General features: G+C 41.1%; 1 protein-coding gene across 1 annotated transcript in view; it reads left to right on the top strand.

Moving 5' to 3' along the window:
* LOC128438489 (cAMP-specific 3',5'-cyclic phosphodiesterase 4D) overlaps positions 1–14,501 on the top strand; it is a 31,552-nt gene that overhangs the window by 4,784 nt on the left and 12,267 nt on the right. Inside the window, exon 2 of the mRNA XM_053421071.1 lies at positions 11,986–12,042. Coding sequence (XP_053277046.1) covers positions 11,998–12,042 — 45 coding nt within the window. The 5' untranslated portion in view covers positions 11,986–11,997. The remainder of the gene's footprint in view (positions 1–11,985; positions 12,043–14,501) is intronic.

The following is a 14,501-nucleotide window of genomic DNA, read 5'->3' as shown; positions in this document are numbered from 1 at the left end:
TATCAAAACAAGGGCGTTTGGTCAGGTGTCCTGTATAATTTATCAGGTAAGGGCCCTGATAAGAAACCTGCCAGGTCCAGGACATTGTAAATGATTCCTGTCACACTCGTGTCAAACATCCGTCTCTCTGAAACACTTATTTCATGCACCTACACTAAGTTTGTCTATTCAAAATCAGTTTGTAAACTCACCTAACGACAGTCCAATTGTGTCAAAGGGCAGTTCTTGGAAGTTTTTTGTTGGTGTTTCCACTGTTGCTGCTTCAGTTTCCTCCTGAAATGAGGGCGGACTTATGATTTAGGCTTGAAAGGAGCTAGCTCATGTTGTGTGCCCATATCAAAAGGCCAAAGAGATTATAGCCATTTCAAACAAAGAGCCTGCTGCACACTTTCATACAGTAGACACCTTTACATAGACACCAATATTCATATAATAACAAAAATAATAGTCTGAATAAGACATTACCTTGAAAACAGCATATTCTGAGGACCTTAACTGGAATAAGGTCAAATTCACAATAAGCAATAATCAAAATAAGGCATGTAGAGTATTTTGACCTTACTCACATTATGTAGACATGTATACATCTTAAAGGAAGGTTTGTCTGAAAGTCGTCTGAATAAAGAAAGTCACAGGACTGTTATGAACACGTCTGCCTACCTGTCACTAAACAACTCGCCTGAACGCATCCGGTTGTATAGTTTGCCTTATTTTCAGTCTGTGGCCCACTCTCTCTAGCTTTTCCAGGATTACCCACCCTAGCTTTAATCACACTAGAAAGTCCAACTGAAGTCTTCACAGCTTTTTAACATGTGCATCAGCTCCCAACTGCTTGATGACGCATGAACTGGTTATGAGTCAACTCGTGAGAAATAATGTTGTTGTGAGTCATAATCAGTGTACGTTCTGTGACATTTCACTGGAATATGAATGGAGTTTTCTGTTAGTATCGCGTGTGATGATAGAAATAATGTCTCAGGAAAAGGTCAATCGTCAGGTGCCTAGTCTGAGTCAATTTGGTTGTTCTGTCCAGTTCAAATATCAACAAGGGAGACAACCGTTGGGACTAAAGTTGTTTATCTTGCATCTGGAATTTGCTATTGTTGCTTACTTTCAATGTAGGTTCAGCGATTTAGTGGGATCTAGTGGGGAAGTTGGATAATGCAACCAACTAAACACCCATCACCTCACCCTCTCTACCAAGCACATATAGAGAAACTACAGTGGCCTTCAGGTAACGTAAAAACACTCTCTCTGGAGCCAGTGTTTGGACTGCATGAAGCAGGACCCGCTCCTTATGTAGATTTAAGGGTTCATTATTAGATTAAGAAAACACAAGAATTCTTTGTTTTATTATTCCCTAATTGTGAATATTATGTTACTTCTCTGCCAATAGGTTATAAATCCCCCAAACTGGCCCTTTTATTTATGAACCATTTGGGAATTGGCAGATCTTATTTGACTCTTTGTTTTGTGTGTTGCTTTCATGCTTATAGAATATGATAATTTAGTTTAGTTTAAGCACTGAGATACAAAAACCTGAACAATCTGTCTTGAAATTTAATAATTATAGAAAAAGAAATGAAATGTGAATACAGAACAGTAAGGTTGTGAGATCTGGTTAATTGCACACATGGTTTAGTTATGAGTAGGAATAGAGGTTTTGCTGTTGGTTAGTGTGGCTGCTTCTCTTTATTTTTCAAATCCATAACATCTGATCAGCTGTTTGGTTTATGCTGCTGCTATTCTGTCAGATTTAATCTCTTACAAGAGGATCTGCATTTATAACATCGGTTAAAGATTACCTGCTGTATTAGTGGAGTCAGTCAGCTGCTGCCTATGACGGGGGATTTCAGGATTTAGATAAATCTCACTCATCTCACTTTACAGTTAATTCTTTGCTGGGTGTGGAGGAGCTCTACCGGGGGAATGGCGACATGCTGATGGGGGTTTGACACACAAATAGAATCCACATGTCCAACTCTGTACTTGACTCGGGATCATGGAGACAATTAGAAATGGTCACTCCCTATTCCATTCTGAACATAATTTGGTGTGTGTGTGTGTGAGTGATGGAGTCAAAGCCAGAGAAATGACAGCTCCCCAAAAGTGGTGCTGAGGATCGCCACCTGGTGGCTGGCTGCCGTATAGGTCTAAAATTCTGCCTCCTCCATGTTAGTAGATGCATGGACCAAAAAAAAATCTAAGTACACGTCAAATACATTTTGCTCAAGGATGGTTTCTGTCAGTTTGCTTAGTTCTTATCACTCACACGCTTTTTAATTAGTCATTTGATGCTCTACAAATGGGAGAAAGGTCTGGATTGACGGCTGTGACTGACTCACGATGTACGAGCACGTCCTCGCTATAGGCTCCATCCCCTGATCACATCTGTACAGATTCTGGCTCTGATTGCACAAGATGGCAGTGTTTATATCTCTTGGCTTAATTTCTGGATAGTGGAAGAAAGTGGAGATGTGTGTCCTTCTATATATACTGTTTATGGTCAAAGCCTATAAACATGTGTCCAAATATCATCTCTGTTGGTGTCCTGCACCAGTCGTCTCTCAGGAGGCGTGGCCAAAGTGTCCTTGGGCAAGACGCTTAACCCCCAAACTACCCCCCACATTTATTATCACAATGGTTTCCTTCCTATTTAGAGAGGACTTGACAAGATCATCACTTTTACATCAGGTTCTTATCCTCCGCCTGATCCCATTTATCTCTCATTGATATAAAACAAAACTGCACATTGGTCCATATACTTAACCCCCTAACTATTACAACATGGATTTCCTTGTGTAGAGAAAATAAGGGAACATTATTGTATGTCTGTTTGCTCCTGGTTTCCTTTGTTTCCTGGTTCAACCATGATAAATGCTCTCCGCTCTTAAATGTCACCATCTTATTTAGCCTTCGTACTCCCACTCCCTGTTTCCTCGCCTCACCACAGAGGGTGGAGGAGTGAAGTCAGGTCTCGGGGTCTAATTCGACGTAATCATGTAAGGATGTCGGCTCACACGCCTCGGGCTGAACCTAAATGAATCTCGTGTCTCTTAACATGTTGATCTGTAGCATGAAGATGGGTGAACACTCATCTCCATCTCATAAATCAGATGCACAAATGTTCTAGTTACAAACTTATTGTACCGTGCGTAATTTAATGGATAGACGCATGTACAATAAGAGCTGTGTGAGGTCACCTTTAATAAAGGTTTCTGGTGAAATGAGCTTCTGTGAAGTCTAGTGAACTTTTCCGTTGACTTGTTGAGAAAAATCCAGGATGAAAAAAAGTCCATCTTTACATTATCATGCACCAATTACATAGTTTACATAACCGAGTGTAGAGAGAAGGGTTATAAATCTGTTCTGCTATTTCACTTTCATTCTGAATCATCAAAGAGACACTGGCTGAGCTCTAATTATTGCAAAATGTGTTTTTCTGGATGAACAAGCCGGATGTTACTGCTTCTGCTGGAATCCATTTGGTTTTATGGTCGTCTGTTGTTTGCCCACAAGATGCCAACATCTCCCTCCGGTGTTGGTGCCTTTTCAAACCAACCAAAACTGCTCATTGCCGAGTCCACTAGAGAAATCAGCCCTGCCCTCCCTCCTGGAGTCTCTGCCACCGGAAATGTTTTGATAAAAATAAGATTACAGATCTGTGTCAGCTCTCTGGCTCCCCCTCTTGTGAGCCAGGACCAAATTAGGGCTCAGAGGACGGGAGCCTGTTTTACATAACATGACGAGAGATCAGAGACGACAAATCACCTCACAGCGGCAGAGTTGTGACAGATTTAAGCTCAGCTGATTGGTTTGTCTGCTTTGCTTACCTTAACCCAGAGTAACGTCCACATCACCCACCCAGGGGAGGGAGCTCCTCCACCACACGCACCATCATTTCTGTGCACCATCATTTCTCAGGACAGCTCAAAGGAACTGCGGTACAATACTCTGGAGGGAAGTTTGCAAGGGATTTTTGTCTGATGCTCAAACTCTGGCTTTGAAGATAGTGTTGTTGACGTGTGTGGATCCCCAGGGACTGAAACACTATATTCTGCCATCACTATGTGTGTAGACGCACAATCAGCTAAACACACATCAAATAATGGTTGAAAACGACAGTCGTTCTCTGAAGTTCTCAATGGAAGAAGCTGTGAAACTGTGAAAACATGGCTACCAAGTTATCAACAAAGTATGAAATAGTACAAACGGGAAAAAAAAGTTGTTAATACGAAAACTAGATTCACACAGTAAGTCAAGCTTCACAAAGAGTAGAGAAAAACCAGAAAACAAAACAAACCAAGACATAGAACATTTTGAGAGATGATGTAAAAACAAATCCTCCCTAATTAAATAGGACCTTTTAACAACTCTCTTGTCATATCTTGTTTTTAACACACATGGATAGAGAGTCCAGGTTTCTGAGCAACTGCATGAAACTGCCCGATGTTCAGTTGTGCTCAGATGCAGAGTCAGGTTTCTTTTCTCGTGTCTGTGTGCGTGTGTGTGTGTGTGTGTGCATGTGTGTGTGTGTGTGTGTGTGTGTGTGTGTGTGTGTGTGTGTGTGCATTTGTGTGTGCGTGTGTGCGTGTGTGTGTGTGTGTGAGTGCAGGAAACCTCTGATGATAGGACTGTACTGTGAGCTTCATAATAAGAAGCAGTACATGACAGTAAACTAGATTGTATCCTTGTTTATTATATGATGACAATGTCCTGCAGTTGATTTTGTCTTAATTGAATAGAAAAGGCTTCTTCTAATCATTCTTAAAGCTTGATTAATGTTATCACACTAACATAAACGCATCTCTCTATTGGTTTACTAGCGGTGTTCACACGATCTCATATAAACATATGGAAGAGGATGGTGAGGCAGACAGCTTTAATTATACTAACAGTTATTCTCAGCCTATAACCAGGACATTAGCTGGGAAGAAAAACTGGTTTTCAAGACCTTTACGTTGAACAGCACAGAAAACAGCGTTCGCTCAGTCGTCAGCCGTCCATATTGAATCCCATGTGATGGGAGAGATTCAGGCTGGGTTCAGCCTGCTGCCGAGCTGTGTGCCTGAGTGACTCATCCCTCCAGCTCTGCAGGGCCACTGCCCTGAGTCACTGATGTCATAAGGCAGTATAGTAGGCCACGTCTATAGGAATGATGGGGGTAGTAGACAGTGTGTGTGTGTGTGTGTGTGTGTGTGTGTGTGTGTGTGTGTGCGTGTGCGTGCGCGGTATGGAAACGGCAATTAATTTCAGTTCAAGATGAGAAAAACAACAATCTAGAAATCCTTGAAACTGCATCTTTACATCAGCGGAACTCTAACTGCTGGATGTACAGTATAATGCATTATTATTAATGCTGTATAATATACATTGATCTCTGTTTGTGTCTCCTAATCTCATTTTTATTCATTAATACTTGACACATTATAAGGTCCAGAAAGCTGCAGTGAAATTAAAATTATTATTATTGTCGTTGCTAATTATTTTTCTAAATTAATCATCATTATTCAAATATATATATATATTTGAATGTAGTATTATTATGTACCATTTCTTTATTATAGTGTACCAGGAGTAATGGCAAATATAGCTCTCTGGGTCCCCCTGCTGCAACTTCAAAGCAGTGCAGCCCATTGTTTTCATCAATCTACAAAATGTATTATTTAATTTGCTCTGTGTGAGTCTTTAAAGTATGTCGTTTTTCTGATGTGGATAAAGTTGTTGCTGAGCGTGTCGTTTGTTCTCTAGTGTTAATGCACACCACACTATTCTACTGACTGTGACAGTGTGTGGTAATTTAGTGCAGGCTGTTCACAGCCCAGCCTCCGGTTGAACTGGTCCACGGTGACCAATAAACTGCTGCTGACACAAAGACTTCCTTAATCTTCAGTCAGCAGTATAAGACACAAGCAGGAAGAGTAGAATCTTAAAGGCCACAGACAACAGCCTCTTTCATCCAGAGAGCTGGTAAATCGGCCTTTAAAAGAAATGGCAGTAAAATAAAATGTTGATTCTTACTTTACAGGCAACAGTTTATGTCCGAACTAATTGAATAACAGTAGAATTGATAAATGGTTTAGTGTATCCCCCTCAAGTGTGTTAAGAGGGTTACCTCAGACAAGGAGGTTGTGTTTGGTAGTTTTTTTCTTAATCAGCATGATTACGCAAAATCTACTGAGCAGATTTCCATGATCTTTGATGGAAGGTTTGGGAATGGGCCAAAAAATAATCTGTTAAACTTTGGCTAACTAATTATTTTTTTATCTGTCCTTTAACATTAAACGGGACATAATTTGTCATTTTAAGGGAACTGTTGGGCCTTTGCGCTCCACTACTTTCCAAACTAGCTCTGCTAATATATCAGGGTTACAATATATTGGACTGATGTTGAAGTGAGGTTTTGCAAAACAATGTGAAGTCATGATTATCATAGTTTAAAGGGTTGTCCAGTGATTCAGTATTGCACTTAAATTAAGTTGAGACACTTTAAAACATTATGCTTGAAATAAAGGCAGCAGATTATATTCTATTATTATATTACAAACTCCAGGGCATATATTTCCCAAAACTCAACATCTTTCATCACATTCTCACTGAATGATTCTGTATATTGAAGTTAAACTCTGGAAAACTCCACCCGGAGTCACAGAGAATATTATACAACTGTTTCCACCTGATGATGTTCCTCATGACGAGTAAACTGAACTTTTGCGTGTGATTAGTTGTGATACAAAAGTCGTGATAACCCTTGATTGCACAATCTACATGAGGCTTAGCAAATTTGTCACCAGGTGAAGAGAGTTTCTTGACTTAATTCATGAATTCCAGTGAAATTTTTTGGGGTAAATGTTCTCAGTTGGTGGTGATAACATGTGTTTCTTTCTCTATCATGGTGATGATGCAGTCACATTTTGGGATGAAATCCTACCAGGTGCAGCGTCATCACATTTAATTTATTGCTCAGCAGATAGTTAATGGGAGTTAAGCTGAATACACAACAAGGTCCACATGTAGACAAAATAACCCAACAGTCATTCTCTACAATAAGTTTTAGGTTTTACTTGCTGGAGCTTTTTCCTTTCCAAAAGACAACAGCAAAAAAAACTAAAAAAAGGCAGTGTTTGTTTTTTATTTGAAAGATTTCAGTGAGAATTATATAAAAAATTCATTTATTGTCATTCAATGTTATTTTAATCAGATCCGGCCTCATTATCGATGCAGTGATGTATATCGGACTGTTTTTCAGAAATACTCCCGATATCTGATGACCCCAATTTCACAGCAGAAAAAAACCAAACAAAGAAACGCGTGACGAACACTTGTGTCCGTCAGACGACAGACGCAATGAAACACAATTATTTTCAAGGAGCCTGCAGGTGCGAGAGCTAATTTACATTTCAAGTAAATGTTATTGTGTCTCCGTGCCTCGTCCAGTCGCCGTGAAATGGTTTCGAGTTGCTACAAAGGGCTCGTCACTGTCAACAGAGTTCCAGGGGAGTGAATGGAGAGGAAATTGAGCTGTTCAGCCATTTTCAATTTGTGCACACTTGAGGGTAAATTATACAGCCGCTGCACGAGATCAAGTGTGGAGATTCCAAGCAAAGAATAACAACTGTCACAATTCCTTCCAATGCAGGGACAGGCCTCATCTATTATCTGCAGGGTGCAATTCAAGGGCATGTGTGTGTGTGTGTGTGTGTATGTGTGTTCACATGTATGTTGGCATGCCTGGGAGTTCCAGTGAATATGTGATTGTCTGACAGGAGGTGACAGTGCTCCAGTGTCGTGATGGCGGCTGATTTATGTGATGAACGGATGGAGGGATTGCTGCGGCACTTAGTGGTGGCTCTTGGTGGAAAGGACGAGACAAGGTCAGCAAAACAAAGGTGGTGGCTGGCGGAGATCCGGCTCACAGTCGGGTTTCTCCTCTCAAGATAATATCCAATGAAGTTGAGACTCCTCTTCTTTTTTCCTTTTCCTCCTGCTGTGGTGTCTAGTGGTTGCAGCACCACTTGGAGGAGCCAGCGCTGTTGTTTTGGGCCCCGGTTGGTGGGCGTGCAGCCTGCCGCTCTCCTCTCAACACCCAGGCTTCTTTTCTCTATTGTAAAACCTCCCTACAATGGCCCTTGTACAAAAGCAGAGTTCTTAAAGCTGCAATCAGCCGCACCAAAATACAATTAATTAATCAGTGTGATAATCATTTTCCCGCTGCCATATTTAGATAAGTGAAAGACCTCCACGCATCCACCTCAGTGAAAGGCTGGGGCTGAATGAGGCTGATTGGATGGTGCATGGATGGAGCTTTTAGTGAACGACAACAAGTGTCACTGTCTCTTGACGCTGAGGACGCTGCCATGTACAGGCTGTAATTTATTTTAATTTGAAGAGTATAAGGATGGAGCGTTGGCTGATTTGTTTACTGATCATTTCATTTAAGCACTCAGAATCCGAGCTTGTATGTTAATGTCAATGATGTATAATTTTCAGGTTACTTTCCTCCAACCAGCAGCTTGACAAATTGAGGAGAAAGACAAATGCATCATTGATTCGTATTGTCTTTGCAGATCTGTCGACGGGGAGAATAAAAGTCTCTCTCTTCAGAGCGACGCCCGCTCATCTCAGCTGATTGAATGGCCACAATAAAGGGCTGAGATACTTTTTGAGCGATTATTCAATAAGCAGCTGTGGGAGCTCGACAAGTGGAGAAGAGACGTCTCACACGGCAGCTGGAAATTTAGAGCACATTAGACAGACCTGACCTTCTACCGCCGGGTGAGGAGAGGCCATTGCTCAGCTCATTTTTTGCTCACTGGCCTAATGTGATCACACAGGATAAACTCTCATCGCTCTCCTAAAGATGGCAGGAAGTTAATTGAAAAAGCCAACAGAGGATGTATCAAAGGGAAGGGTGGGGGGGGGGGGCGAATGGCATCTGCAGCAGGCAGTTTTCCCCCCGTATCTGGATCGCTCTGCTGGGGGGATCTGAGGCCCTGATCCCACCTCCCGCTAACTATTGCTCGAGCCCAGACAGAAATCAACCCCCCGTGGATATACTGATCCATCACTGACAAATAATACCTGTCTGCACAGCAGCACAGATAGAAAAACAAGGCCTGACTGCTCTTGAACGAGAAAGAGAAAGCGTTTGTGTCACAGCGAGCCCACAAATGCACAAACGGTCTTCATCCACCTCACGTCACTCTGGTGGAGAAGATTTAAAAAAAGGCTAGAGCAGTCAGCTCCGGTTTTAATTGAGATTTTGAAAGGCAAAGTACATTTACTGTATCCTCTGAGAGCTCCTTTCAGGAGGATGTAAAACAAGGTGAATAATAATAATGGCTGGCTGAGATGAAGAGTGTGATGTTCTGTATTCACCTCCTTCTCCCCCCTGTGCTCCTTGTATCTGTGCCGCGTCTCCAGCTGTTTGCTTATTATTTTCAGGGAATCGTCTTGTGTTTTGGAGCCTTCGGCCCAATCGTCGGTCAGAGATGGAAAATGAGGTTGTGAGCCGGCATTTATTTAATTTGCTGTTTGGGTTCACTGAACTTACCTCGGGTCAGCAAACAGCTGCTAGCTCCGATCGAGAGCTCCCCACGAGTGGCCAGCCCGGCTAGCGGCAGACGTCGGTTCGTATCACACGGTAAAAGACAGTAGTTGCTCCCATGTGTGGTCGTTTCTCTCTGTCTTGGTTCTTCAGCAACAGAATCCCACAATGGTACACCTGGGTTTTAATTGATAAGCCCCGACCAGTACCAGCTAGCCAAAAGAAAAAGGATAATTTATAGCTGAATCACAACACTTTGTGTTTTGTTAAGTGACTTGTCTAATGACAACAGTGTGGTGTGCACTAAGACACAAATTTCCTGAAGAGTTTGCGTCTTTGTCCGTTTCCTCAACATCTGCTGAGCTCAGCGTACAACCCCGATAAACAGCTGACAAGTTCTAAATAATAGACTGGGCAGTGGAACAATAGCACTTGCACCTGTGAGGCACTGTCAAGGACCTGAGCTATTATTATTAATATAAACACTTAATGACTGCAGAGGGGTTGTAAATGTGAGGTGACTACACATTTACATATTTGCCCTGTTCTGGCGTTTAAACGTTTGAGACAAATCAGTTATGATTTCAGACCCTGCAAATAACCGCAGTTAATCATAATGGTTCATAGCAGTTAACACTGGCAGAAGTGACGGAATATGAGCATAGATCAAGGCTGTTGTTTGCCCGGAGGTCATCTCGTGATCTATGTGCATAATTATCTGTCTTGTTGCATTAAACCTTTTAGATTTGAAGCTTTTTTTTTTTCAGACTATGAGCAGCAAGCTCCACAGAAGTGCATCTAGAGTAGAAGAGCAAATCGGTATTTTCACATTGCCCTAATATTATTTGTGCTCTTCTCAGCCTGAATGTAGCTATTGGACGCCTCTCTGATTATCAGTGGAAAGGCAATGAAGCAACATATAGTGTGCTAAGTAAAAAAATAACATGAGAAGGAATGCAAACATTAATTACCAATTTCTAAGATGTACATTATAGTGCGTGTGCATGCATTTGTACATTCCAAGTTCTGGCTTTTCGACATAGTTATGCAAATTATGCTGTTTATCATGAAACATTTCTCATGATGAAAGACAGTACATTTTTCCATCTCTCCTCTCCTCTCCTCTCCTCTGAGCCCAATCGATGGGGACTGTCCGACCGGCTCTGTCTGTTCTTCCATCCGTGGTAATCACCTGGCCACATCTATTTAGTGGAGATGTGCCTGAGCTAAAGAGTGGAGAGAGGGAATAACGTGTGACCTGTTTGGCTGATTTCTCATTGAAAATACATCAGTCCTGGTTAGAGGGATAGAGAAGTTGGTTTCGCTTCCAAGCTCATGGACCGAAATGACGGCTCATGTAGTTGATGGCAAGTGACATGCAGGTGTATGTGTTGCCTTGCATAGGATTGGCTGATAAAATCCATGGCTTGCCTATGCATCTGGTCTGTGGAACATAGACAACCAATGAGTGTTGTCGGAAAAAACATGAAACAGGATAAAAATAGGCCGTTGTTATAAAAAGCTGAGTAAAACGAGGAGCCCTGAATTCTCTTCCTATTTTCTCAATACTTGATCACAAGAGAAGAAACGTGAGACGTGACAGGAAGGCTTGAACAGAAATAGACTTCCTATGTGTGGACCAATCACAGCACACAGATAATATGATTATTTATCCCTTTGAAGTTCGACAGGATTTTCCATGTGTCAAAATATTATACACTGTGTGAATGGATATGAACATCCAGCTCAGCACAATTGGTTTTGGCTATCTTTGTGTGTGTGTGTGTGTGTGTGGGTGGGTGTGTGTGTGTGTGTGTCTGTATGTGTGTGTGTGGCAGGGCTCTGGGTTATTAGGCCACATAAACAGAACAGAGTTGCGTAACTCTGGCTGATAATTCACTGACCTTTACCTTTTACACTCTAATGCATTCTAATAGGCCAGTGAATCCCAGCATGACACCTGTTCACCAAGACACACACACACACACACACACACACACACACACACACACACACACACACACACACACACACACACAGATACATGTATGCACAAGTACATAGTTGTCAAGGAGATCGAAGCTTTTATTTTCTGAAACTGTAAATCCCCTGAGAGGTCGTATAAACTTACCTCAGCCTGTCAAGATAGTTCTACTGGAAAATAATTTCAAACCCCGCATATGAATTCTCCACTGACTGTACAGTCTGTTTGTGTTTTTGATTGTTTGTCAATTTGGCCCAAAAATGAAGTAACTTAGAGCTATATTTTAGAAAATGTAGCAGATATTTTGATATGCTTTTTAATTAAGGATAAATAAAAAAGGGGCACCTTTTTGGGATGGTCTACCTCCATCAACTGTTATTATTTTTATTATCTTATTATTATTATCTGCAAGCCTTCTTTCTGATGATCTCTCCGTCTGTTGGCTGTTTTAAAGGTGACACACACCATGCAAAAGAATGACCGGTCCATGGACGACAGCCAGCGGGAAAGTGTAAGTTAAAACCATCTCTTGTTTATCTTTATTTTCCCTTTCACTTTCTTTTAGCTTTTTTCTTTACACAACTTTACAACTGTTAAATCCTTTTTTGTGTTACGTAGTTTGTCTTTTTGTGTTTTTTTGAGTCATATCTTCTATGGTACACTATTATACATATAATTATGACCGGCCTTGTAATAATGTACATTTACGCGACCGTGCGTTTTCATTCATATTATCTCTCTGGCATTTATTGGGAACTTTAACATCTAAGCTGTGACACAGTTGATAGCAGAACTGGGAATTCAGAAGTTTACACCACTGTCGGTCATTAGTGGTAAAATGAGATGGAACCCCCCCCCAAACTTGACACATAGAGCGAATGTGAGAAGAATCTAATTTGGAGCGGACTCAATCTCAACTGAACTCACTCTGCTGCTCAAAAGGAAACTGAGATACTTTGCATGTCGATCACTGATTTATTGAGGTGAAGTCTACATTTTGCATGAATATCATAAACAAATAACAGGTTACAATGTTGTATTGATGCAGAAGAAAAGATGGTCCGTTGATGTTTGGCACAAAGTTGGAATATGAGCATATGGTGAAGAGAGTTAATACAGTTAATGTCGGGTGGATTATCATTACATATTCAAACTGGCAGGATTGTAATGCTCAAAAGAAAAAGCTTAATTTTAATGCTTCTTAGTAAATTGTCCTTAATTGTCTGTTGGAATGATTATGAGAACTTCATATGAGTTTTTTGAAGCAGATCATTTTTTCTGTCAGTTTTTATTCGTGAACCCTGAGACAGATGCTCTTTGTTTGTTATGTAATTTAATATGTAAAAGGTTTGACTTTTGTCTGACAAATGTCCCGTCATGACAACAATATTTTATTCAGTATGTGATTAATAGTTTGTTCTGTGAGAGATAAACAATATCTCAATTTTATCTTATCTGAATTGCTTGTTTAGTCAGACCAACAGTCAGAAGCCCTAATATATTTGATCCCAAAATTAATCCTCACAGTTGAGAAGCTTGAACGAATCAATGTTTGACATTTTTGCTTGAAAATATAAAATCGATTATCACTATAAAAATTGCTGATTCATTCTATGTCAACTGACAGATTGATTAATGAGCTAATCTTTGCAGCTCTGCTTCACAAAATAAAGAACAATCAACAAACTCTACACCTCAGTCTTTTGCAGTGGTTTCTTCTCATTAAGATTTGCTTGACGTGCGTACATGTTTTATAACAACCCCACAAAAGTTCCAAACTGATATCTTCATTTCATAACATTCGGCATCTCCTCCATCTCCCATCCCACACAAAAGCTACACCACCATCAACCTCGTACCGACTGCATGTGGGCTTTCACACGAGAGTTGAGTGCAATCTGTCCGTCATCCGCCACTATCCATCTGGATTTAATAGGCAGGTTCTTGGAAACCCCGTCAAACAGCTAAGAGAGGCCAGAGCCGCGGTGTTCTGCTGGAGATGGAGCTTCGGCAGAGCAGCTGCAGACGCTATCAGGCTTATCCTCCCATGCATGAATAAGAGATTCAATAATATATTCTACGGCTGATGACCTTGAGTTTAAGGTCAAAAGAAGGGCCAGTGTGCAGGTCTTTCAAATGGGCTGACATCACGGAGGATATAAAAAAAACTGTAGATAGAATATTAATCAAATTATGAGTGACAGAATGAAATTGGCGTAGGTGTAGGTTTTCTTTTTATTTATCTTTTCCAACATTAACAGCTGTTTACTTACAAATCCAGCAGAAATGTCGCGAGTTTATTATAAAAACTTCATTTATTTTCTCCAGCCATGGAAAGCAACTCCAATGTGAGCTCCTGTTACCTTCGCCCCATCCGCTCGGTTTGTTCAATGCTTTGTTTGTTTGTCACAAAAACTCCTGAACTCATTTGCCCGACGCTTTGTGGAAGGATGTGGACGGGTCAGTTGTCTGTGACTCAAACTTATGAGTTTCTGCAATTTGGTGTAGATCTAACCAAAAATCAAAATCTAGTGAATTTAAATAAGGGGACCTTGGAGGAGGTATAGGCTCTACTGATTGGTTGGTTTGTTTGTTTGGTGTCAGCATGATTATGCAGATTATTAGGTAATTTTCACCTTTTTCCCAGGTAATACTGGATGTATCCTGTTGACAAACATCTGGTATATTTAGGAGCCTGATATCTGTGGTGTGGCGTGATTGAATTGAAAGGGTTTGTGCTCCACTTTCTTCTCTTTCTATCACGTCTTTGCTTCTGCTGCTACCCAGTTAGCCCTGAGCCGGTCTCGTCACCTTCTGATAGTGAGTCACTGTAGTGTCTAGTTCGCCCTGAAGACACGCTGCTGCTCAGAGGACACATCTTAACCTTTTGTTTTGTAAACGCAAAGATGGCTGACGACGCTCTTGGCACGCGACCGTCACCGCCACCTGCTCCTGGCGAAAAACCGCTTT

This window comes from Pleuronectes platessa, chromosome 4 (genome assembly GCF_947347685.1).
Source record: "Pleuronectes platessa chromosome 4, fPlePla1.1, whole genome shotgun sequence".
Taxonomy (NCBI): domain Eukaryota; kingdom Metazoa; phylum Chordata; class Actinopteri; order Pleuronectiformes; family Pleuronectidae; genus Pleuronectes; species Pleuronectes platessa.
This window is presented reverse-complemented; position numbering and strand designations above follow the sequence as displayed.